This window comes from Scyliorhinus canicula, chromosome 4, assembly GCF_902713615.1.
Source record: "Scyliorhinus canicula chromosome 4, sScyCan1.1, whole genome shotgun sequence".
In the NCBI taxonomy this organism is placed as follows: domain Eukaryota; kingdom Metazoa; phylum Chordata; class Chondrichthyes; order Carcharhiniformes; family Scyliorhinidae; genus Scyliorhinus; species Scyliorhinus canicula.
In genome coordinates this window covers 43,969,858-43,997,137 of record NC_052149.1, presented here as the reverse complement: position 1 = coordinate 43,997,137, position 27,280 = coordinate 43,969,858, and the positions used below count along the sequence as shown (strand labels likewise).

At 46.6% G+C, this 27,280-nt stretch overlaps 1 protein-coding gene across 1 annotated transcript in view; it reads right to left on the bottom strand.

The window, feature by feature from the left end:
• Positions 1 to 27,280, bottom strand: part of LOC119964533 (ERI1 exoribonuclease 3-like) — a 498,848-nt gene that overhangs the window by 452,999 nt on the left and 18,569 nt on the right. The window contains exon 2 of the mRNA XM_038794156.1: positions 5,873 to 6,167. Coding sequence (XP_038650084.1) covers positions 5,873 to 6,160 — 288 coding nt within the window. The 5' untranslated portion in view covers positions 6,161 to 6,167. The remainder of the gene's footprint in view (positions 1 to 5,872; positions 6,168 to 27,280) is intronic.

Below are 27,280 nucleotides of genomic sequence, written 5' to 3'. Positions count from 1 at the left end.
CTGAACAGTTTATGGTGAGTAGGGAATAAATACCCAAATAACAGCTCTTCCATTAAGTTCACCTGGAAACGTGTTGCATCCAGAAAGGGAGAGAACCTTCAAAGTCGAATAAACTGATGTGAATGTAATTTTAAGAATGAATTTTAGAATGATTCACAAAAGCACTAATTTGTTCCCTAAAGACAATAAAGCCCACAATAAGGCGGTATCCACTTAACTCATTCCTGAAGCGCAGAAGTCATGAGCTAATGCACATCAATTCAGGTATGTAGGAGGAATTCTCAAGAATACAGTTTCAGTAAAGATGTTTCGCCTGCAAGAAAAGGTCTTAAGCTATGCAGATAATAATGGGGCAGAGTGATTATGGGGTTGTAATCTAGCTGAGAGGTTTCAATTATCTAAAAATAACAAAATAATTTTTGATAATTAGGTCAGTCAATATTGTTTAAAAATAAGGAAAAAGTAAATTTATTTTCAAATCATGGTTTTAATTTGATTGGTTCAGCACCAATGTCAGCATAATACATCTCTTATATACAAGAAAATTATTGATTGTGTCACGACCATTTCAAGTTTATCAAATAATAATATACAATTTATTTCCTTACAGTTTACAGAACAATATCTGTCGGAGCTGACATGATGCAATGGGATTTCAGGCTGTCCTTTGAATTCCAGAATTGGGTCCAAATTCAAAGTCTTACTGATGTAAGTATACGTTCTGAATTTAAGAGCAATACCCAATGGACACATGTTCACAGCATAAAACTAACCACTAATTTGACAGTCCCACTCACACAATAGTGGTACAGTATAGGTGACCTTCTGTGGTTAGAGTTAAGACACATTACTGAGACAGGTTAGGTGGAGCTACAGTCTGTATCTAATGACCCATTATACTAAGAATTAAATCAATGATCAGGAACCTTTTATATTGGATTCTGAATCAGCTTCAACCAGCTTGAATAACTTGTGGCCATTTAACTGATCATACATCGAAGCCCGTTATCACTGTGCATGGTTGAATCAATGGTAGTACAACGACATATGTAATGGCATTTTAACATTTACGGTCTGCCATTTCAAGTGACTAGCAAACCAGACTATGAAACTGTCCAACAGTTTTACTTAAGCCATTTTCTCCAGGATACAGAATAAGACCACGCATCATGATAGGTAGTGAGGCTGGGAGGGGGAACTGGGTATAGAAGTGTCTAGTCATCATAGTGTGGGGCAGGTGGTCTTTCCATCCTGTCCATTTAACATGCCTGTCAGTCCATAATAGATTATTTTGTAATCTCTTCATTAACTTAAATGCAGCATGGGGAAGTTTATAATTTGTTGAATTTAAATTATCAACATAACAAGGATCAGACAAATTCTGACCCATGAATACTTTAACCGTGATTTACCTTCCAATGCTGCTGAAGCAATTTGATGAGGGAAGTACAATAATTTTTTTATAAGCATGTAACAGAGCTGGTACTTAAAACAAACTGAGTTACCGAACCTTTTGGCGGAGCAGGCTCGAAGGGCTGAATTTCCAATCCTGCTCCGAGTTATTATTGCCAGATTTTTAATTAGTAATGGGTTATGGAGAATTGGCAGGAAAGTGGAGTTGAGGCCAAGATGAGATCAGCCATGGTCGTATTGAATGGCAGAGCAGGTTCAATTGCCTAATCCTGCTCCTAGATCTTATGCTCATATGTTCTTTTCAGTGACCATAGAGAATAGAACAATTATGGAAGGATGCCACAAGGCTGCAGCAAATGGAAAAGTTGAGATAAATTGTATGACATAACAATGAAATTCAAATTGTTTATTAATGTTCCAACCCTGAAATGTCACTGCCTGGAAGCTCAAACCAGTAGGCATTGTTGTGTATAAAATATAGCAAATTCTACCTTTTCTTGTGTAGACTGTTAATACTTTTTGTGGATATTTTGGCTTTCACTTGTGCACTGTTGTTACTAGGCTTGATACATCATCCAAGTAACCAGACTGGCAGATACAATACACCTTACAAGCCATCTAGAATAATCAATGATTACTTGCAATGATCTGATTCTCAATACTAGGGGAGAAAAAGTGCCTTGCAAAACCCTACCAGATGACCTGGCTGAGATTTTGAATCTGATGGGAGTAACATATAAACTTTATAGTGAAATCTATTTAAAGAAACAATACAAAATACTTCTCACCACCCTCTGGTAACAAATTATAACACAAGTAAAATGGGTGTACGGGACTTGTTTTTCAATATTTACTTATGTTTTGATTTACACGATAGCCTTTTCTAAATAATTTATGGCATGATAAATTTATTGCACAGTGCAAGCTAACTGCAAATAAGAATTGCCAAATAATTAGATTTTAGTGCAATGCTTATAAATTATCCACTGATTTGTCCAGACTTGTTTGTCAGCCCTGTTGTGCTTTAGGTCATCTTTGACATTTTGGTGTTTGTGTTTTAATTGCTGATTTACACTTTGACAGATGAGTCTTGATGCCTGATGTCCAGGACCGTGATGTCTAAAGGGATTCAAGGCAATTAGAAGAGAAGTCCTCACATTAGAAATAATGTTATACTTTATTCCTTTCCTTTAGATTTTGGTTAAGAACAAAACAGTACAGGATGAATTGTCTTACATTTTCATAACAGGTGCAGGATTAAATTTAAATGGGGATTTCATCATGTGTAATACTTTGGGTTGGATAAAAAACGTCTGTATAGTATTAGACTGCTCAAATCATTGCTGACTGCATTATAAATGACGTTTCCTTTTATTTAAAATATTGATTTGATAATCAGTAACTTTTAATATAAGTGATAGAAAGTGCATGTGATTTTTAATAAAATAAATGTTTATTCCTAACCCTTTGTATAATAGAAGAGCATATAATTGCTTTTGGGCATTGTTTCATTGTACCTTGAGGTGACACAGTCAAATTCTTCGTATCAGAATTAAAGCCAGAATTGTCTTCTAGCTATTGTCACACAATTCCTTCTGGCCTGCTCAGAGGCATAAGCAGAGGGCTGAGGCTAAATCTCCCACTCTCAATTCAACCACTGGGGTCTTGGGAAGACAAAGGGAACTGATAATTTCATATACTCCCCAAGAACATTATTGAGAATCGAGTTCTTTTTAAATTGAAAACAGAAAGAAGCCATGATGCCAAAATAATTTCTCATTAAAACGGTCATAGCATGTTGGAAGATAAAGTTTAACCAGATAATTTATCAGTAACTTTAGCAAAATGCCTATATCTCTTTTTATTCCATTGTTTTGAAACAAAAGTGCTACAGTTATAGTTCATCTATCTTGGAAGCAGCCATTAAATGCTGCATTCAAATTAGCCATTGAGTAGCAGGACTTGCAATTGGCATCTTAGTGACGGAAAGGTTATAAACTAGAAGGGCTGGTAAACCAACTGACTGCTACTTGTGATGTTTCAAATGAGATAAAAATATTATGACACCAAGTACACACGGTGGTTCCTTTAAGGTTTTTTTTGCACCAAAACAGAAACTAAATCCATGCCAGATTAATTAACAACATTAATAAATCGGCCGATGTTTTGGCCTTTGCCTCCCTGGTAGCCCGGATCTTATTGGAATGGCGGGACTCGGGGCTGCTGAAACCGGGTGTTTGGATGAGTGACCTGGCAGGGTTCCTCAGGCTACAGAAGATAAAATTCGCCTTCAGAGGGTCTGTGGAGGGGTTTTCCCAGAGATGGCAGCAGTTCATCGACTTCTTTGAAAACAGTTAAGGGCGGGATTCTGTGATCCTGAGGCTAAGTGTTGAGCCGTTGGAAATGTTGTCGCGTTTCTCGACCGCGTCAACAAGGCCTCAAGATCAGCAATTCTGGTCCCTAAAGGGAGCCAGCGCGGCACTGGAGTGGTTCACGCCACTCCAGCTGCTGATCCTAATGTCAACTGGGCGCCACGGGATCCACGCATGCGCAGTGGCTTCCTTCCTTCAACGTGCCGGCCCCGACGCAACATGCGCGGAAGAAGGAAGAAAGAAGGAAGACCCCAGCCAGAGAGTCTAGCCCGCTGATCGGTGGGCTCCGATCGCAGGCCCGGCCACATCGGAAGACCCCCCCCAACAGACCGCCCCCGACCCTTCCAGGCCGAGTTCCCACCGGCTGAGAGCAGGTGTGGACGGCGCTGGCGGGACAGCGTTTTTCCGACTGCCGGTTGGCCCATCCCGGGCCGAGAATCGTCGGGCTGGCTGCGTAGAGCGACCCCCGACCGGCGCCGCGCCAACCACGCCGATGCCAATTCTGCGCTCTGCGGAGAATCGCATGCCGGCGTTGGGGCGGCGTGGCGCGATTTGCGCCGGTCCCGGTGATTCTCCGGGTCAGCCCGGGCTGAGAGAAGCCCGCCCAAGATGCCAGCAGTGGGGGGGGGGGGGGGGGGGGGGGGGGGGGGGGGGGTTAAAAAGAGGTACTGCCGCTGGGAAGCGGGAGGCGAGATGGTGGAGTGTTATGTATTTTAGTTGTTTTGATTATTTGCAGTTCTGTTTGCTTGTTTTGTTTTATGGTTGTGTTTGATATGTACATATGTATAAATGCCTCAATAAAATATTTTTCAAAAAAAAACATTCAGAAATCCAATTTGCGGGCAGCACGGTGGCCTAGTGGTTAGCATAACCGCCTCACGGCGCTGAGGTCCCAGGTTCGATCCCGGCTCTGGGTCACTGTCCGTGTGGAGTTTGCACATTCTCCCCGTGTCTGCGTGGGTTTCGCCCCCACAACCCAAAAATGTGCAGAGTAGGTGGATTGGCCACACTAAATTGCCCCTTAATAGAAAAAATAATTGGGTAATCTAAATTTATAAAAAAAAAAAAAAAAAGAAATCCAATTTGCTAAAATTTCTAGATTTTTCTTGAGCATACTTCTTTTATTTTCTGAACCTCAATTACTTCCCAAATCCCAATTAATAATTTCCAATCCGTGTCAAGTTAGCCGATTTCAGCCAGAGTAGTATGGGCACAACTATTGGCTTTAGCACCTATGGACTAGGAACATTGATTTGATTATGTAAATTGGGCATGTCCTCACTTGAAAGCTGCAAGGGTTTATTTTTAACAATTTAAAGGATTTAGATAAAGTGGACCATGAAAATTATTTCACCTTGTCCAGAAAAATTGTAATTGTAAATTGGGCATGTCCTCACTTGAAAGCTGAAAGGGTTTATTTTTAACAATTTAAAGGATTTAGATAAAGTGGACCATGAAAATTATTTCACCTTGTCCAGAAAAATAGATCCAAAGGTCATGGCCTATGCTTGAAAGTGAGCTATTTCAAAATAAATCTGTGGAAACAATATTTCAGTAAGGGAGTTGTCAGTCTCAAGTGGTATATGGATGCACTGCAACTCTCAGCTATGTCAGAATTTATGGCTCTTCATAGTCAGATTACATAAGACATCCTTTGTCGGTGCAAGACTTAACCTTATGTGCAGGTGTACAATGGTCAAATAATATTCTATGAGACACAACAAAAATGATCCAAGGTTGGAAAACTCAAATTAATGAAAAATAATTGCAGTGTTGATTATCTGTCACTAGATGTCACTATTGCAATTAAATATTAAAATTATATATTTATGAAGCATGCAAAAGACATTTAGAAGCAGATCATTATTGCTTCCTCAAATTCTTCTTCACTTTGACTCCAAGGCTATAAAAGTATACTGCTACTATTGGACATACAAGTCTAAATTAACTCCTGTGTTCAGAATCCCAGATCAACAGGACATCGTGGTCCAAGATAATTATTATATGGCTCATAAAAACATTGTTTAGAATTGGTGAGAAAATTCTAGGATAAAAGTATGAGCAGTAGATTTATTATACAAAAATACCTGAGGCTTGATCAATTGTTTATTGCAAGTTGCTTCAAAGTCCAAGACCAAAAAATTGTGGTACGTTTGTGGATGGAAAGATGGTCTCGACGGTGGCTGCTGTCCTGAAGCCATGATATTACCAACTGGAGGAGGCAGTGATTGAATATCTGAGTGTCGCCTGTTAGAAACAAATTCTGCACTTCCTCTCTCGGAAGGGTACAAAAATATCAAAGGTTGTCCCAATCCAGAACGTCTGTGCAAACGAAGAAAATGAACACTTTTGATCCAATGGATGAACTGCACCATTGGGCTTCTGTAACAAATCAATACAAATTAAGAGTATTAGGAAACCATTAAATAGCATAAACATTCATATAACTATTTGCAGTTTGAAGGCTGCATGTCAGAATACAGCAAACATTCAAAACAAAAATTCACCTATTCAATTATAAATTGTTACGGGCATCTAAAAATCTTGTTTATTATCTGCGGGGTTACAACACAGAAGTTTGCAGGAACTGATTTTTTTTTTCAGGTAACTCATTCCCACTATTCCTTTCTTATTCCAAGCTAGGAGGCTGGCACAGAAGAATCATATTCCTCCCTAATGTACCACTAATACATTAGCAAAGTGAGAAAGCACTGTATTGACTCATGCCCTCACTAACTCAATTGATATCCCTATCCACAACATCCCTATCCCTTGTGTGACCTCTGCCCTTGCCTGTCTCTACCTCTAATTTCTCCAGCCTTAGGTGACCTGTACAGATCCTGCGATACGATCCAATCACCATTGAATTCCATCCTTCTCTCCACATCACAATTGGTAAAAGATTCCTCAGCCATTTTGGATTCCTTCATCCAAAATTCCATGTGTACCCATCACGAGCCTTTGGCAAACTTATCATGGCATCTGCTTCTAAGTACTTTGGAACATTTGTAGGCAGCACGGTAGCATGGTGGTTAGCATAAATGCTTCACAGCTCCATGGTCCCAGGTTCGATTCCCGGCTGGGTCACTGTCTGTGCGGAGTCTGCACGTCCTCCCCGTGTGTGCGTGGGTTTCCTCCGGGTGCTCCGGTTTCCTCCCACAGTCCAAAGATGTGCGGATTAGGTGGATTGGCCATGCTAGAATTGCCCGTAGTGTACTAAAAAGTAAGGTTAAGGGGGGGGTTGTTGAGTTACGGGTATAGGGTGGATACGTGGGTTTGAGTAGGGTGATCATTGCTCGGCACAACATCGAGGGCCGAAGGGCCTGTTCTGTGCTGTACTGTTCTATGTAAATATGCACGGTGTTGCCCTAATATTAGAAGTATTAATATCCACTTTGTTGAATAAAATTAACTGCAACACTGTTTCCAGAATCATGGTCAACAATAATACTGGCAGGAATGTACAGTGCAGGAAGTAAAATTTGAGCAATGTAAGTTGCAACACTGTAGGTGAAAGGGAGTTTTGAACTTTATTTGTATACTATCTAATCTAAGTAAATCACATAGAAAACAAAAAGAGTGAATACTCATTTCCTGAACATAATCTTCCGTATCTTGGTTAGTGAAAGGTAACTGCCAAAATTAATAAATTATGCCATGAACAGCAAGTATTTTCAGTACCTGAATGTTTTAATGAAGAATTAGACCAAGCAACTCCAGGTGCAGCTGGTACAGTTTTTAAATCACTGTTTTCCTGCCTATGGGCAAGGGTTAGAGTGAAACTCTCCCAAGCCCCCGCCGACAAGTTAGGAGAGAAATCAGTCCTTCCCCCCACCCCATGCCAGATTCTCTGCAGCAGCCGTGGGAGAACACACAACACTCTGATGCAAAGCACATTTGGAACAACATAGAACATAGAACGATACAGCGCAGTACAGGCCCTTCGGCCCTCGATGTTGCACCGACATGGAAAAAATCTAAAGGCCATCTAACCTACACTATGCCCTTATCATCCATATGCTTATCCAATAAATTTTTAAATGCCCTCAATGTTGGCATGTTCACTACTGTTGCAGGTAGGGCATTCCACGGCCTCACCACTCTTTGCGTAAAAAACCCACCTCTGACCTCTGTCCTATATCTATTACCCCTCAATTTAAGGCTATGTCCCCTCGTGCTAGCCACCTCCATCCGCGGGAGAAGGCTCTCGCTGTCCACCCTATCTAACCCTCTGATCATTTTGTATGCCTCTATTAAGTCACCTCTTAACCTTCTTCTCTCTAACGAAAACAACCTCAAGTCCATCAGCCTTTCCTCATAAGATTTTCCCTCCATACCAGGCAACATCCTGGTAAATCTCCTCTGCACCCGTTCCAAAGCTTCCACGTCCTTCCTATAATGAGGCGACCAGAACTGTACGCAATACTCCAAATGCGGCCGTACTAGAGTTTTGTACAACTGCAACATGACCTCATGGCTCCGGAACTCAATCCCTCTACCAATAAAGGCCAACACACCATAGGCCTTCTTCACAACCCTATCAACCTGGGTGGCAACTTTCAGGGATCTATGTACATGGACACCGAGATCCCTCTGCTCATCCACACTACCAAGAATTTTACCATTAGCCAAATATTCCGCATTTCTGTTATTCTTTCCAAAGTGAATCACCTCACACTTCTCCACATTAAACTCCATTTGCCACCTCTCAGCCCAGCTCTGCAGCCTATCTATGTCCCTCTGTAACCTGCAACATCCTTCCGCACTGTCTACAACTCCACCGACTTTAGTGTCGTCTGCAAATTTACTCACCCATCCTTCTGCGCCCTCCTCTAGGTCATTTATAAAAATGACAAACAGCAACGGCCCCAGAACAGATCCTTGTGGTACGCCACTCGTAACTGAACTCCATTCTGAACATTTCCCATCAACTACCACTCTCTGTCTTCTTTCAACTAGCCAATTTCTGATCCACATCTCTAAATCACCCTCAATCCCCAGCCTCCGTATTTTCTGCAATAGACGACCGTGGGGAACCTTATCAAACGCTTTACTGAAATCCATATACACCACATCAACTGCTCTACCCTCGTCTACCTGTTCAGTCACCTTCTCAAAGAACTCGATAAGGTTTGTGAGGCATGACCTACCCTTCACAAAACCATGCTGACTGTCCCTAATCATATTATTCCTATCTAGATGATTATAAATCGTATCTTTTATAATCCTCTCCAAGACTTTACCCACCACAGACGTTAGGCTCACCGGCCTATAGTTACCGGGGTTATCTCTACTCCCCTTCTTGAACAAAGGGACCACATTTGCTATCCTCCAGTCCTCTGGCACTATTCCTGTAGCCAATGATGACCTAAAAATCAAAGCCAAAGGCTCAGCAATCTCTTCCCTGGCTTCCCAGAGAATCCTGGGATAAATCCCATCCGGCCCCGGGGACTTATCTATTTTCACCTTGTCCAGAATTGCCAACACTTCTTCCCTACGCACCTCAATGCCATCTATTCTAATAGCCTGGGTCTCAGCATTCTCCTCCACAATATTATCTTTTTCTTGAGTGAATACTGACGAAAAGTATTCATTTAGTATCTCGCTTATCTCCTCAGCCTCCACACACAACTTCCCACCACTGTCCTTGACTGGCCCTACTCTTACCCTAGTCATTCTTTTATTCCTGACATACCTATAGAAAGCTTTTGGGTTTTCCTTGATCCTACCTGCCAAAGACTTCTCATGTCCCCTCCTTGCTCGTCTCAGCTCTCTCTTTAGATCCTTCCTCGCTTCCTTGTAAATATCAAGCGCCCCAACTGAAACTTCACGCCTCATCTTTACATAGGCCTCCTTCTTCCTCTTAACAAGAGATTCCACTTCTTTGGTAAACCACGGTTCCCTCGCTCGACCCCTTCCTCCCTGCCTGACTGGTACGTACTTATCAAGAACATGCAATAGCTGTTCCTTGAACAAACTCCACATATCCAGTGTGCCCAACCCTTGCAGCCTACTTCTCCAACCAACACATCCTAAGTCATGTCTAATGGCATCATAATTGCCCTTCCCCCAGCTATAACTCTTGCCCTGCGGGGTATACTTATCCCTTTCCATCACTAACGTAAAGGTCACCGAATTGTGGTCACTGTTTCCAAAGTGCTCACCTACCTCCAGATCTAACACCTGGCCTGGTTCATTACCCAAAACCAAATCCAATGTGGCCTCGCCTCTTGTTGGCCTGTCAACATATTGTGTCAGGAAACCCTCCTGCACACATTGTACAAAGAATGACCCATCTAATGCACTCGAACTATATCTTTTCCAGTCAATATTTGGAAAGTTAAAGTCTCCCATAACAACTACCCTGTTACTTTCGCTCTTTTCCAGAATCATCTTCGCCATCCTTTCCTCTACATCCCTAGAACTATTAGGTGGCCTATAGAAAACTCCCAACAGGGTGACCTCTCCTTTCCTGTTTCTAACCTCAGCCCATACTACCTCAGAAGAAGAGTCCCCATCTAGCATCCTTTCCGCCACCGTAATACTGTCCTTGACTAGCAGCGCCACACCTCCCCCTCTTTTGCCCCCTTCTCTGAACTTACTAAAACACCTAAACCCCGGAACCTGCAACAACCATTCCTGTCCCTGCTCTATCCATGTCTCTGAAATGGCCACAACATCGAAGTCCCAGGTACCAACCCATGCTGCCAGTTCCCCTACCTTAACGTGATGTACAGCTGTCAGGACTCACCTGAACAATGCCTAGGGCTGCCTCCGGAGTTAGAGATGAAGGCTGCCCGCAACCCTGGATCTTAGAACACCACAGCAGGGTGGGGATACTAGGCAGCTGTTGGGTTGGGGTGGAGACCGGGCATTTGTTTGTCATGTCCAATGATTCCCATTCATTTGTTCAGGTGGAATTTGCATCAAAGTCCTTTGTGGTAAGGTTTTTTCAGACAAACATCGGCGGGAGTAGTACCTTGGGTGGGCCAAATAGATCAGCTTGGAGTGGCAGGTCGGGGGCATTGCAAACTTTTTCTAACATTTTGTGGGTTTTTGCAAGTTGGTGAATATGTAGAGGAGTGACGTTTGCCAGGATAGGGAGCCAAGGGAGTGGTGTTGAGCACAGTGTTCCAGTAATGATACGCATGGTAGCATTCAGTTGGGTGTCACCAGTCTCCTATCTAAGGTCACTCTGAGGCAAGTTGGAGTTGGTTGATGCTTTAAACTGATAGCCATTCATTTGGATGTTAAACTCTTTGTTGGCTTTTGCTTTGTAAAGGTGGAATGAGCAAAATACTGTTTTTGTAGGGCTTGGCTTGAGCCACCATTGGTTGGATTCTCCGCAGCCCTGTGCTAAAATCGCGTTTGGCGCAGGGGCGGAGAATCTATGTTTACGCGGGAATCGTGCCCGGAGAGAATCACTCTTGCGCGGATTACGCAGCGCAGATGGGGAGCCATTGAAAGAGGCACCCCCAGCGATTTTCTGGGCAAAACTGTCCGAGTTCCGGCGTGTAGTTCTAACCACGTATCGCCGGTCGGGAGCCACGGGTGGCGGCTGCGGACTCAGTTCCTGGCCACCCTGGTGTGGGTGGGGAAATCGAGCACAGGGCGGGGGGCCTCATGGGCAGCCAGGGCAGCGATCAGGTGGCTCGGATCCGCGGGCGTGGCCATCTCGGGGGTGTCGATGTCGGTCCGTAGTCTGGGTCTGCCATGGCGCATGACGCGACCGCTGCAGACCGCCGGCATGGGCATGTGCGGGGGCCCGTATCCGCAGCCAGAGCTGCGAGGAGCACTCCGGGGCCCTGCTAGCCCCCTGCAGGTAAGTGAATCGCTCTTGACTTTTTAAGGAATGCCAAGAGTGAAACGCCAGCATTCTTACGCCGGCATAGGGACATAGCCCCATTTTTGGAGAATCGAGCCCCATGTGTTCAAGTTTTGAAAAGTCCTTGTTTAAGTGTCAAAGTTGGGGGCTTGAATTGCGAGGCAGATGTTGTCGGCATATATGAATTTCCGGGAGGTAGTTTTTGGAAGGTTTGAGTACAAGTTGAACAGGGTTGAAGCCAATGCTGAGCCTTGGAGGAGTCATTTAGTTTGACTTCAGGAGGAGGACAATGTGCCAAACGGTGTCATAGGCAGCTGTGAGGTCGAGGAACACAGTACTGGTCTTCAACTTTTTCTGAAAACTGTTTTCAGTGTAGGTGACACCAGCCAGTACCCCTGTGCTGTGGTCCTTGCGGAAACCAGCCTGGTTGACACTAAGGACCTCTTCTATGATTGGGGATAAGTGTTGAAGGATGAGGCATTCAAGGATTACTATGGGAACGGCAGGGGGGAAATTGGATGGTAGCTGGCTGCAAGTATGGGGGGCGCGATTCTCCCAGAGAGGGAGAAATCGTAAGGCTGGCGTCAAATCCGGGCGGGTTTGACGCCAGCCCCCCCCCCTTCCCGACCGGGAACCGATTCTGGTCCCCGGTCGGGGCTAGCATGCCGCCGCCGTAAACTCCGGCATCGCGGGCTTAACGAATTTCGTTAAGCCCGCTTGCCAGAGTTTGCGCCGGCTGACGCGTCACATGACGTCAGCCGCGCATGCGCGGATTGGAAGACTCCAACCCGCGCATGCGCGGATGACGTCATCGCGCATTTGCGCGAAACCCGCGCATGCGCGGGCCGGGATGCCCCTCAGCCACCCCGCGAAGTGATACAGCGGGGCGGCGGAAGGACAAAGAGTGTGCGGGTATCGGACCCGCTGCCCGCGATCGGTGCCCACCGATCACGGGCCCATGGCACCCTTGGCACGGCCGTGGTACTGCCGTGCCAATCGGTGCCATGGTTTTAAAAATCGGGACTTTACGGCCGTTTTTACGAACGGCCAGACCAGGTGTGTTTGCCGTTCATAAAAACAGCCGTAAAGGGCTTGGAACTCGGCCCATCGGCCAGCTGAGAATCGCTGCTGGCCGTAAAAAAACGGCGGCAGCGATTCGTATCGGGAGTCGGGCGTGGGGGGGGGGGGAGAATAGCGGGAGGGCGTCAGACTAGCGTGGCCGTAAAATTTTACGAACCCCGCTATTCTCCGCACCGTCGTGAGTGCGGAGAATTGCGCCCGGGGTCTTTTCTGGGTTTTGGTACGGCAATGACTTTTGTTGGCTGCCATTTCTTCTGAATCGTTTTGGAACGTATGACCATTGTGTAAAATGGGGTCAGCCAGGCAAGAGCTCAGGGACCTGGGTGTTTCATAAATTCTGGGGCGACATTGTCATATCCTTCTGCCTTGCCACACTTCAAGCCCTGCAGGACCTTCTTTAGTTCTGCAACCTCAAAGGGGACAGGGTTCATGTCTTCTCTGTGTTGCTGGTGGTGTGTCTGGGTTGACTCTAGGTGTTTCTATTGGTGTTTTTGTCTAGGGTACCTTAGCTATGGCAAGCAGTGGAAACATGGTTGGGAGTAAATGAGGGGAAGTTTTAAGTGGGGTTGGGAGTAAATGAGGGGAAGTTTTAAGTGGGTGGCTTTTGGGCTGCTCCAAGGTGACGGATTAGGCTCCAACACTTCCTGCTGGAGTGTGTGAAGTTTAGTTCTGCTATGGTTTCCTCCCACACTTGGTGAAGCACGCGGCACTGAGGAATTCGATCAGATGGTCTCCTACTTCTGCATCTCCTGATGCTTCATATGCCTCTAGGAGGCAGCTCTCTTTTCCTCAGCATGGAATATAGATGGGTTGCCAGGGAATTGCCATTCAGGCTGCTTTATAGATGGCACCGCAGAGACCGTTGTCTGCTTTGTCAACTTCGATTGTATAGGGCAGCATGGTAGCACAAGTGGACAGCACTGTGGCGTCACAGCGGCAGGGTCCCAGGTTCATTTCCCCGCTGGGTCACGGTCTGTGCGGAGTCTGCGCGTTCTCCCCATGTCTGTGTGGGTTTCCTCCGGGTGCTCTGGTTTCCTCCCACAGTCCAAAAACATGCAGGTTACGTGGATTGGCCATGATAAATTGCCCTTAGTGTCCAGAAAGGTTAGGAGGGGGTTATTGGGTTACGGGGATAGGGTGGAAGTGAGGGCTTAAGTGGGTTGGTGCAGACTCGATGGGCAGAATGGCCTCCTTCTGCATTGTATGTTCTATGTTCTATGTATGTTTTGATTGTGGAGATTCTGCATTCTGAGGTTTCACTGTATCTTGTCCAGTTGGCTTTCCAGACGATCCATCGCATCTTCTTGGGTCTGTTGACTACTGGAACTTGTAGGCCTTTATGATGGAGTGAAGGACGGTGTTGGCTGTGCGGGAAGTCATTTAAGACAAGGCTCTGTGCAGGATGGGAATACCATTAAATGAACTGACCCAGAACAGGTCGGGAGAGTAATCCCTACTCCATCTGGCTGAATGAAATGTTCCTCGCTGTTTTGGGTGGTGTATAAATGTCAGATAATTTCTGGTTGCCCACTCTGCAAGCGCTTCACCAGTTCTCGGTATCATAGTCTGAATGGTGTCTGGTAAAGTCCACCACATAGATGGCTGGGTGGGAGGGTGGCCACGATTTGCTGCACCCGGCTGGTGCTTGGGGGCTTGTATAAATTGGCTATATGGAATCCACCAACCGCTAGGGTGTCAGAGAAAGTGGTTGCTGTTAGGTGATTTGCTTGAGCAATGTCAGTTCAGACCTTGACGGCATGGCAATGTTTGGCATGAAGGTGGTAGCACAGGCGGTCGTAGCCTTTTGTGGAACAGCAGCCTGCTTCTTCTGTTCTCACGTGAGTTTCTTGCAGGCAAATTATATCAATGGAGTGTTGAGCAGCAAGAACTTAAATGAGGCTTCACTTGGCTACCTACGGCTTCTCAATGTTGAGTTGGAAGATTCGGAGAACGGAACTCGTGCAATGTAATCTTGGTGCGGTTTTTCATTCTTCCTTTTGGCTTTGGGACTCTGACTAGGATTCCTTGTGTGGACTCTGCTGATGAAACTTCCTTTGGAATTTAGTCTACTGGTAGGATCATTAGCTTCTCGCGCAAGCCTTGGTACTGGTGGGGGGAGTGTTGTGAAGGCTGATCCATTGATCCCTTCCAAATTCGGTTTCCTGGAGGGGTTCATCTTCCAGCTTCAGAATGTTTCTGGGGACCTATCTTGATTTTCAGGAGGTCCACTGTCTTTCTTCAATATTGGGTACCTTCTCAATATGGTACCTGGATAGGACAGTGGACTTCGCACCATTAAATCTTCCATGTCACGGAATACAGTGCAAAACGCACTGGGTGCAAAAGTAATTAGGTCAGCGCCATAAGATTTGATGTGTTTGCCCGCCAGCCTCTGCAGCTTACAAGTCAAAAAACTATCAGCTTTTCCACCTGGATACAATGCCCAGAGCCATGAAGAGGGGCTTTCAGAGGGGAAACCCACACCCAAGCTTAGTTTGTCATGATCTGGGATAAGGAGAGCAGCTATAGGAAGCAGGATGCTTTAGGTGAGCACCCATACTCGGATTGAAAAGACTAAATTCATGAGGAGTGAAAACGAGGCTAGAAAATTCAAATTGCTTGTTTAGAGAAAGAACCTTTGGGGAAAATACCTCACTGTGAAAGACAGTTCTGAGATTAAAATTTCCCAGGCTGAGGAAGAAAAAGAACCAGATGTAAATACTTGGGAGCGAAGAATGACCTTGAATTGGTTCTGGGAAAATTGCATGTCTACTTAAAGGACAGTGTAAGTGTGTCTGTGAGGTGTTTTTTTTTGGTTGTGCTGAAAGAGAAAAAAGGAGAATGTGGGTAAAGATATAAATTCCTACATCAATAATGTCTTTTGATATAGTGAGTCTTAAAACGTAAAATCTTGCTACTAAATCCTTTCAGCTATTAACTGGAAGTTCAAATTTATTTTTTAAAATTAGGATCAGGAGAAATCACGACAAATTGGGGGAATCATCCGCAATTTCAAATCTACAGGTTGAGACAAGTACACTGGTTTGGCTAGAGCTTAAATGAACAAGATTTCACAATGATTTTTGGTGAATTTTTTTTAAAGTTAAAATGGCTATGTCTATTGCTGAAGCTTTATTCAAAAGAGAAGACTTATCTGTGAATACCATGCACAGTTAAAAAAGGATAATTTAAAAGCAGTAGCTGAAAAGTTAGAAATAGAGTGCTCAGAAAGCAGAAACAGTTGAAATATTAACTGAACATCTGAATATTATGGGGAAAAAAGGCGAATCCAGATAAACCTCGATGGAGTTAGCTGGTATTCAGTTGTAGATTAAACAGTTTAAATTAGAAAAGTAAATGGAAAAACAAAAGATTGAACTTAAAAAAGAGCAAAAGAAAGGGAAATGTGTAAATTAGAATTGCAAGGAAAAGAAAAAGAGAAAGGCAGAGAGAGGGAAGCTTGAGAATTTAAATTGGATACAAAGGTTTTGATAACATGATTAAGTGAGAGTAGCAGTGGTTCAGATTTAACTCCTGTGTATGATTTGAATATTTGTCAAGTACCTAAATTCAGTGAGGAGTTGAAATGTATTTTATATTATTTGAGAAAACTGCTACAAGGTTACAATCATTCTTCAATTTGTTTATGGGACGTGAACATTGCTGGCTAGGCCAGCATTTATGCCCATCCCTAATTGCCCTTGACAAGGTGGTGGTGAGCTGCCTTAACGAAGCACTGAGGTCCAGGAGTTGTACACACTCGCACGGTGCTTTCAGGAAGGGAATAACAGGATTTTGACCCAGTGAATGTAAGGAAGAGCAGTATCGTTCCGAGTCAGGATGGTGTGTGACTTGGAGGGAATCTTGCAGGTGGTAATGTTCCTATGCATCTGCTGCCTTTGTACTTCTAGGTGGTGGAGGTTGTGGGTTTGGAAGGACCTGCCAAAGGAGCCTTGGTGAGCCTTGCTGAAGTGCATCTGGTAGATGTACATGCTGCTGCCATGGTTTAACGGTGGTTGAGGCAATGAATGCTGAAAGTGGTCAATGGGATGCCAATCAAGTGGATTGCATTGTCTTGGATGGTTTCCTTGGGTGTTGTTGGAGATGCAGTTATCCAGGCAAGTGGTGAGTATTCCATCACACTCCTGGCATATGTCTTATAGATGATAGACAGGCTTTGGGGAGTCAGGGGATGAGCTATTCTACGCAGAATTCCAAGCTTCTCACCTGTTCTTCTAGCCACGTTATTTATATGGTTGGTTCAGTTAAATTTTTGGTCAATGGTAACATCGACATTTTGAGTGTGGGGGATTTAATTTTTGGAAAGATGTTTTATTTCAAATATGTTCAACAAAATAACACAGGCTTAACATCCAACCAAAGTATACAGTTTGTACATATTTCCCCTTTTAAACCCCCAGTGGAAAATCACAATTAGAGGAATGTGTTATTGAAGCCATTGAAGGAGAATTTACTTGCTCAGATAAGGAAGTTGATATTTGAAGTCGTGAGCCGACTCATGACTATAAGCCGAACAGCCTTGAGAAACAAGGAGCATGGCCGGATGACAGGATATGAAATGTGGGAGCCGCTTGCAACTATAGCTAACACCTGCTAATTAAGCTAAGACTGCTACATACTCATGTGCCAATAGATAACCTCGAAGTCTGTAAAATCATGTACTGGAACTATTGCAATAACAAATTTATGCTTTGTAATGGGGACGAGCTCAAGTGAATGTAAGGGACAGCCCCCTAATAATAAATATAAAAAAAGGATGTTTTGAGCAATACTTTGGCACTCTCCGAGGTGTTTCTCCGGAATACCTAGAGGGCTGCCCCGATCGCAATAAAGAATATTCTGAAGTACGAACGCGTTCGAGACTGTTTCCTCCGGACTGAGAGACAAGTGAATTAGAAACGCATTCACACCTCCACCGTACCGCAAAGCCCTCCTCTGACCCCTTTAAAGCAAATTTCATTTTCTCCAACCTGGGAAATTCGTACAGACTCCTTAGCCATGCCACGAACCCCGGTGGTGTAGCTGACCTCCAATTCAAAACTATCTGTCACCGGATAAACAGAGAGGCGAAGGTCTGCTTGCCCTGCAACACCCCAAAAATTGCCACCACAGGGTCTGGCTTCACCTCAACCCCTGCAATCCTTGATTGGGTCCCAAATACCAGCTCCTAAAAGTTCTCCAACTCTTCACACCCCCAGAACATATGAGCATGATTTGCAGAGCCCCCTCCCACACTTCTCATACTCGACTGCTATCCCTGAAAAAACCCACTCATCCGAGCCCAAATCATGTGGACCCTGTGCACGACCTTAAATTGTATCAAACTCATTCTTGTGCAGGAGGAGGATGAGTTCACTTGCCGCATTGTCTCACACCAAGTTCCCCATCCTATCATTCTCCCCAACTCCTCCTCCCACTTCCACTTGATCCTTTTCACTCCTGCCTTGCCCTGCTCTCCCAACAACCCATATATATCTCCAATGCTGCCATCTCCCACCTCATCCGGGAGCAGCTATTTCTCCAGAAGTGTATATTCCAGTACCTGAGGGAATAAAGGTAGGTCCTCACGTGCAAAGTCCTGCACCTGCCAATACCTAAACTCACTCCCCTTTGGCAACTCGAAACTCTCCAGCAGCTCCTCTAGCTCAGTTAACCTCCCCTCTGAAAACATGTCTGACTCACCCCAACCCCTCCTCCCTCCACTGCCAATACATCCAATCCATCCTCCCCTCTGGCTTGAACCTATGGTTCCACACAGTGTCATTAACACCGACTTGTGACCCATCTTAAAGTGACTCCTCAGCTGATTTCAGATTTTTATAGACGATTCCACCACCAGACCCCTCGTATATTTGCTCAGAGTGAGCGGCAATGGGGCAGTCATCAGTGCCCTCAGATTCATATCCTTACAAAACTCCACCTCCAACTTGACCCAGTCCGCCCCCTCCCTCTCCCGCCATTGTCTCACCTTATCCACATTCACTGTCCAATAGTAACACATCAAGTTCGGGAGTGCCAACCCCCCCTTCCCGCCTCTGTCTTTGCAACAAAACGTTCATCGCCCTCGGCACCTTCCCTACTCACACAAATTCTGAAATTAGGACATCCACCCTCTGGAAAAAGGCCTTGGGAAGAAAAATCAGGAGGGACTGAAACACATCTTTTTTTTTAAATTTTAGAGTACACAATTATTTTTTTCCAATTAAGGGGCAATTTAGTGTGACCAATCCACCTACTCTGCACATTTTTGGGTTGTGGGGGCGAAACCCACGCAGACACGGGGAGAATGTGCAAACTCCACACGGACAGTGACCCAGAGCCGGGATCGAACCTGGAACCTCAGCGCCGTGAGGCAGCTGTGCTAACCACTAGGCCACCGTGCTGCCCTCTGAAACACATCTTGGCAGCACATTCATCTTCACCACCTGCACCCTCCCAGCCAATGCCAGGTGCAGCATATCTCAAATTTTAAGGTCCCCTTGATCTCCTCCACCAACCCCGTCAGGTGTCACCTATACACTGTGGTCCACTCATACGTTACCTGGATCCCAAGGTACCAAAACTGCTCCCTTGCAACCTTGCAACCTTGCAATCAAAAGGGGAAGCATGGTAGCATGGTGGTTAGCGTAAATGCTTCACAGCTCCAGGGTATAGGGTGGATACGTGGGTTTGAGTGGGGTGACCATTGCTCGGCACAACTTCGGGGGCCGAAGGGCCTGTTCTGTGCTGTACTGTTCTAAGTCTAAGTCTAAGTCTAAAACGACAGAGCCCCCAGGTTCACCCCCATTCCGCAGTATTCACCAGAAACACTTCAGTTTTCCTGACATTCAATTTATAACCCGAAAAAACCCAAACCTCTCCAGCAAGCCCATGATTCTGTCCATACTTTCCAACGGCTCCGACACGAAAATAACAAGTCATTGGTGTACAATGACACCCGGTGCTCCTTGCCCCCTCACAATCGCCCGCCACTCAACCGAGGCCTGTAGTGCAATCACCAAAAGCTCAATCGGCAATGCAAAGGAGCAGAATTAGGCTATTCGGCCCATCGAGTCTCCTCCCCCATTCAATCATGGCTGATATTTTGCTCATCCTCATTCTCCTGCCTTCTCTTCATAATCCCTGATCATATTAGTCAGGGACCCATCTATCTCTGTCTTAAAAACACTCAGTGATTTGACCTCCACAGCCTTCTGCAGCAAAGAGTTCCACAGATTTACCACCCTCTGGCTCAAGAAATCCTTTCTCATCTCAGTTTTTAAATTAATTTACGGGATGTGGGCATCGCTGGTTAGGCCAACATTTATTGCCCATCCCAGTTGCCCTTCAGAAGGTGGTGGTGAGTTGCCTTATTGAACCGCTGCAGTCCACTCTGCTGTTAGGGAGTGAGTTCCAGGATGTTGCCCCAGCGACATTAAAGGAACGGCGATATATTTCCAAGTCATGGTGGTGAGCAACTTGGAGGGGAACATCCAGATGGTGGGGTTTCCAGGTATCTGCTGCTCTTGTCCTTCTAGATGGTGGTGGTTGTGGGTTTGAAAGGTGCTGCCTAAGGAATCTTGGTGAGTTACTGCAATGCATCTTGTAGATGGTACACACGGCTGTCACTGTTCATCGGTGGTTGAGGGTTTGAATGTGTGTGGAAGGGGAAGTGATCAAGCGGGCTGCTTAATCCTGGATGGTATCAAGCTTCTTGAGTGTTGTTGGAGCTGCACTCATATAGGCAAGTGGACAGTATTCCATTACATTCCTGACTTGTGCTTTGTAGATGATGGACAGGCTTTGGGGGGTCAGGAGGTGAGTTACTCACCGTACGATTCCTAGCCTTTGACCTGCCCTGGTAGCCACAGTATTAATATGTCTAGTCCAGTTCAGTTTCTGATCAATGGTAATCCCCAGAATGTTGATTGCGGGGGATTCCGTGATGGTAATGCCATTGAGTGTCAAGAGGTGGTGGTAGATCCTTTCTTGTGGGAGATGGTCATTGGCTGGCACTTGTGTGGCGCGAATGTAACTTGCCACTTGTCAGCCCAAACCTGGATATTGTCCAGGTATTTCTGCATTTGGATTGCTTCATGGTCAGAGGAGTCGCAAATGGTGTTGAACATTGTGTAGCCATCCGTAAACATCCCCACTTCTGACCTTATAATGGAAGGGAGGTCATTGATGAAGAAGCTGAAGATGGTTGGGCCTGGGATACTACCCTGCAGTGATGTCTTGGAGCTGAGATGATGTATCTTCAACCACCACAACCATCTTCCTTTGTGCCAGGTATGACTCCAACCAGTGGAGAGTTTGCCCCTTGATTCGCATTGACTCCAGTCTGAGGTTGTGCCCTTGGGTTCTAGTTTTTCCTACCAGAGGAAACAGCCTCTCTACGTTCATACTATCTAGGCCTCTCGGTATTCTGTAAGTTTCAATAAGATCCCCTTATCAACATCGCCCGGTTCACCACAAAAAAAAATCAATCCTGGAATTAACCCTATACTCATGCGGGAATAAACCTTATACACATGTGAGAAGAAGGAATATTCCCTCCCTCTGGTGCCCAAACCTCCACAGATGCTCTCCATAAACCCTCCCAGTTCTCGCTCCATTCTCGACCTCCCCATTGACTTAGGGCTCGACCTATCCACCCTCTGCTCCAACTCACAATTGAACTCCCCCCTTCTTCCCCCCCACCTCCCCCCGCATAATCAGCTGGTGAGAGTCCAATAACCTCTTCATGAATCTGGCATCGTCACAATTCGGCGCATACACACTCACTGACACCACCGGAGTCCCCACTAGCACCCCAATCACTGTCACAAACCTCCCTGCCAGACCCGCACTTCCGTGGCCCCTGTAAACCATGTTTTCTTGCTCTACAATATAGCAACTCCTAGACTTCGCGTTAAACTCCGAGTGGAGCACTTACCCTACCCATCCCTTCCTCAACATCATCTGAATGTCACCCGAAGATGTGTCTCCTGCAAGAAAATCACCTTTGCGCTCAAATTCTTCAAGTGCACGAATAGCTGGGACCATTTAACTGGCCCGTTTAGCCCACAGACATTCCATATCACAATTATCACTGCATGCTTCTGTCTCCCCTCCCCTCTAGAGTCCGCCATCATCACCTTTAAGCTCCGTCCCCCATCCCCACTCTGAATCGGGCCCACACAAGATGGCCATCCGTCCTGTCCATGACCAACTCATCCTCCATAAATGCCATGTGCCCCCCCCCCCCCAACACCACCCCGGACTAACCACCACAGTTCCCCTCCCACCCGCAAGGCCTTCCCAAAAAAACACCACCCCACCCATCCGACTTCCACCCTCCCCACTCCTCCACTGCAAACCGCATCCCCGGCCCTTCCCCTCCATACCCCGCACCCAACCCACCATGAGAAACATCATCCCAATGGCACCTTAGTTGCATGTATCACTTGTTCACCTTTGGGAGCTGGAGCCTGTCCGTTAGTTCCCCCAGAGTCTGCTATCTACATATAGGTCCCCTACCGTCAGTACCCCTTCATCCTGTCTCCACCTTTTAACAAACAATTTTATTGAGGTTATTTTTTGGCATTGTAAACAGTTACAGATGACAGAAATATGCAAACATCAACGGAAAACCAACACTTACAACATAGAACATAGAACAGTACAGCACAGAACAGGCCCTTCGGCCCTCGATGTTGTGCCGAGCAATGATCACCCTACTCAAACCCACGTATCCACCCTATACCCGTAACCCAACAACACCCCCCTTAACCTTACTTTTTAGTACACTACGGGCAATTTAGCATGGCCAATCCACCTAACCCGCACATCTTTGGAATGTGGGAGGAAACCGGAGCACCCGGAGGAAACCCACGCACACACGGGGAGGACGTGCAGACTCCGCACAGACAGTGACCCAGCCGGGAACCGAACCTGGGACCCTGGAGCTGTGAAGCATTTATGCTAACCACCATGCTACCGTGCTGCCCAACCAAAGTTGACCAAGTCTTCAACCAAACCATAGTGCACATAACCGCTCCTCTCCCATAAACACTACCCGCCTATTTATCCCCCTCCTACTCTAATCTCTCCCCCCCCCCCCCCCCCCCCCCCCCCCGCCCGCTGACGTTCAATCTCGCGCGAAGAAGTCGATGAATGGTTGCCACCGTCGGGCGAACCCCAGTACAGATCCCCTCAAGGCGAACTTGATTTTTTTCCATACCCAGAAAACTCGACATGTCCGAAAGCCATAGTTCGGTCTTCGGGGGTTTTGAGTCCCTCCATGCCAGCAGTATTCATTGCCAGGCTATCAGGGAAGCAAAGGCCAGAACATCGGCCTTTTTCTCCTCCTGGACTCCCGGGTCTTCCGAAACCCCGAAAATTGCCACATCTGGTTATCACATATTGGAGCCCAGATAGACGCACCCACCTCCCCTACATGCCTCCTCCACTGGCCCCATATCCGCAGGGCCTTCCCCACTACCGGGCTGGTGGAGTACCTGGCCGGCGAAAGCGGTAGGGGAGCCGTGACTAGGGCTGCCAAACTGGTGCCCCTGCTCGAAGCCGCCTCCACCCGCTCCCAAATAGACCCCGTACCCACCATCCATTTCCTTATCATGGCTATGTTAGCTGCCCAGTAATAGTTGATCAGATTCGGCAACACCAGTCCCCCCTCGCTGCGGTTCCTTTCCAGCATCGCCTTCCTCACCCGCAGGGATTTTCCCGCCTAGGCAAAGCTCATAATGATTTTGCTGGTCCTTTTGAAGAAGGAACGCGGGATAAAGATCGGGAGGCACTGAAAAATGAACAGGAATCTTGGGAGGATTGTCATCTTTACCGTCTGCACCCTCTCCGCAAGCGATAGTGGGAGTGCATCCCATCTCCGAAACTCCCTCTTCATTTGTTCCACCAGTCTAGTTAAATTTAACCTGCCCCAGTCTCGTGCCACCTGTATCCCCAAGTATCGGAATCTTACTCCAACCAGCCTAAATGGCAGCTCCTTCAGCCTATTCTCCTGGCCCTTTGCCTGCACTACAAACATCTCACTCTTGATCATATTTAATTTGTACCCTGAGAACTTTCTCAATGTTTCCAGTATATTGTCCATCCCGGCCAGTGGGTCCGACACGTACATGAGCAGGTCGTCCGCATAGAGAGAGACCGTGTGCTCCACCTCCCCCTAGTCATTCCCTTCCACCCTTTTGCAGCTCTCAGAGCAATCGTCAACGGTTCTATTGTCAGCGCGAACAGCAACGGGGAGAGTGGGCATCCCTGTCTGGTCCCGCGATGTAGTCTGAAATAATCTGGCATTGTCCTGTTCGTCCTTATGCTAGCTTTTGGGGCCTGGTACAATAGTCTGACCCAATTAACCAGTCCCTCCCTGAACTCAAACCGTCCGAGTACCTCCCACAGATAGTCCCACTCAACCCGGTCAAAGGCCTTCTCAGCGTCCATTGCCACCACTACCTCCACCTCACACACACACACACACACACACACACACACACACACACTCTCTCTCTCTTAGGGGTTCCATTATTCCTTCCACACTGGCAAGGGGGTTTGATACGTACAAGAGTAGGCCATCCGCATCGAGTGAGACTCTATACTCCCTGTCTCCCCTCTGGATGCCTCTCCACCCCTTCGCTGATCTGAGGGAGACAGCCTGTGGCTCGATAGCCTGTGGCTCGATTGCCAGGGGAAATAGCAGTGGGGATAAAAGGCATTCCTGGCTTCTGCCTCCTTGCAACCAGACGTATTCAGAGCTGGTGGTATTTATCCGTATGCTCGCCAGAGGAGCGCTGTACAGTAGCTTCACACATGGAGGTGTATCCTGGTCCAAACCCAAACCATTCCTGTACCTCCATTTGACTCTGTATCTAGGGAGATGATCACTTCTGCTGTCCCCTCCTGGATAGAGTCATAGTCATGTTCAGCAGGCATCTGATGTTCGCCGTTAGTTGTCTGCCCTTGACAAATCCCATCTGATCTTCCACAACTACCTCCGGCACGGAGCTCTCCAGTCGCCTTGCCAGGGCCTTCGCCAGGACTTTGACATCAGTGATCAGGAGTGAGATAGGGTGCCCTGGAGAGAGTGAATTCCTCCTCTTCCTGTGCGAGGCTTAGCCTCATACAGTTCAAGGTGCTACATAGGGCCCACATGACTGGGACGAGGATGAGTAGGTTTTTCGGGGGCGAGGACAGGTGTGCTAGGTGCTCAGGGAGCCCAGCGAACCACGCCCATATGGTTTGGACGTGCCCAGCGCTGGGGGAGTTTTGGAAGGGGGTAGCAAAGACGGTGTCGAGGGTGGTGGGATCCAGGGTCAAGCCAGGCTGGGGACTCACAATTTGTGGGGTTGCAGTGGAGCCGGGAGTGCAGGAGGCGAAAGAGGCCGATGTCCTGGCCTTTGCGTCCATAGTAGCCCGGCGGAGGATTCTTCTTCTGTGGAAGGATGCGAGGCCCCCAAGCGTGGAGGCCTGGATCAATGATATGGTGGGGTTCATCAAATTGGAGACGGTGAAATTTGCCCTGAGGGGATCAGTACAGGGGTTCTTTAGGCGGTGGCAGCCTTTCCTGGACTTCCAGGCGGGACGGTAGGGAAATAGGCCGGCAGCAGCAGCAACCCGGGAGGGGGGGGGGGGGGGGGGTTAATATTGTTAATATTGTTAATATTGTTTTGTTGTTTATATTTTGTGAAAATCTAAATAAAAATTATTTTTTTTAAAAGGAGTGAGATAGGTGTAAGTGACCCGCATTCTGTCGGGTCTTTGCCTTTTTTTAAGCATCAGTGATATCGAGGCCTGTGCCTGCATGGGCGGCAGGGTCCCTCTCGACAGCGAGTCATTGAACATCTCACGCAGGTGCAGGGCCAGTGCTGCTGCAAATTTTTTGTAGAAGTCCACCGGGAATTTGTCTGACCCGGTGCCTCCCCCAACTGCTTGGAGTTGATGCTCGCCATGACTTTCTGGATCTGGATTTGATTTGTCATGTGTACTAAGGTACAGTGAAAAGTATTGTTCTGCGTATAGCCCAGACAGATCGTTCTGTACATGAAACATACGATAAATACACAATGTAAATACATTGACACAGTTATCGGGTGAAGCATACAGAGTGTAGTACTATTCAGTCGAGAAGATGTGTTGTGGAGAGGTCAGTTCAGTCCAGAAGAGGATTATTCAGGAGTCTGGCAACAGCGGGGAAGAAGCTGTTTTTGAACCTATTAGAGCGTGTTCTCAGGCTTTCGAATCTCCTGCCCACAGTTCTAGTGGAGCTTCCAGTCCCTGGCTCTTTTCTTCCCCCATAGCTGGTATGTCCAACCCATTGAGAAATCGTTTAATCTTCGAGTCCCCTTCCTGTGGCTCGGAGGTATGGAGTTCCCGGTAGAAGGCCGCAAAGACCTCATTGCTCTTGCCTGGTGCTGTGACTAGCTTACCGTTCCTGTCCTTCACCTGTGCTAGCTCCCTCATGGCTGCCTGTTTTCTCAGCTGGTAAGCAAGTAGACGCTGGCCTTATCTCCATGTTTGTAAAAGGTCCCCATGTCTGGCAGAGTTGATGCACTGCTTTCCCCGAGGAGAGCAGTTCGCCGAACGACTTGTCAGCAAAGAGGACTCTCCAACCTCACATCCAAGTAGTGTGGTGCGTGGTTGGAGATTACGATTGCAGATTATTCCGACTACCCCTGGAAGCACCAATTTAACCATTACAAAGAGGTTGATACTTTGTGAACTTGGAAGAAGGAGAAGATATTTGCAATTCTGTTGCAGAAAGTACTGTTTTGACTAAAGATGTGTCCAAAGAATCAAAACTCAGGCTTCTGAGGGTAAAGAGACAATAAAACCTTTGATTGACACTAAAGAGTTAAAACCAGCTCAAACCAAACTGGATCTGTCTCAATTAAATTTGTCTGCACACCCTAAAGCCACATGCATCAGAACAGAATACAGCAGCAGAATTCTAGGCTTTTGGACAAAGAGAGGCAGAGGTGTTTTCAACCAAAATGCCTTGGTTATAACTGATGCTGTTAGGGTGGAACTTTGAGGTCAGATTTGAGTCCCAAAGTGGAAAATGAAACTTCAAAATGAAGATGCTGTGGCTCTGGCTCAGAAGGTATTGAACAAAGCTTGTGCTAGGTGGGAAGACATAAAACAGACAGAATGTAAAAAAAATTAGATTTCTTTTACCACACAACAAGATGACCTCAATGAGATTCTGAAAGCAGTGAAGGAAAACCATAATCCTATGTTTAAACATGACAGAGAGAGACAAGTCAGATGGTTGGCTAACTGAGCCTTTTTATATGGACAGTAAAGAACTATGGGCGCGATTCTCCGCAACCACGATGGGTGGGAGAATAGCGTGAGGTCCGCTCCCGCACCTCCCGCTATTCTTCCACCGCCCCCGCCAAAATGGCGTGTCCGGTTTTTCACGGCGGCCCGCGATTCTCCGGCCCGGATGGGCCGAGCGGCCTGCCGTTCCCGACCTGTTCACGACAGCGACAACCACACCTGGTCGCTGCCGTCGTGGACATGGCGCGCCAGGTAAGTGTGGGGCCTGTGGGGGGGCGGAACGGGGATCGAGCACCAC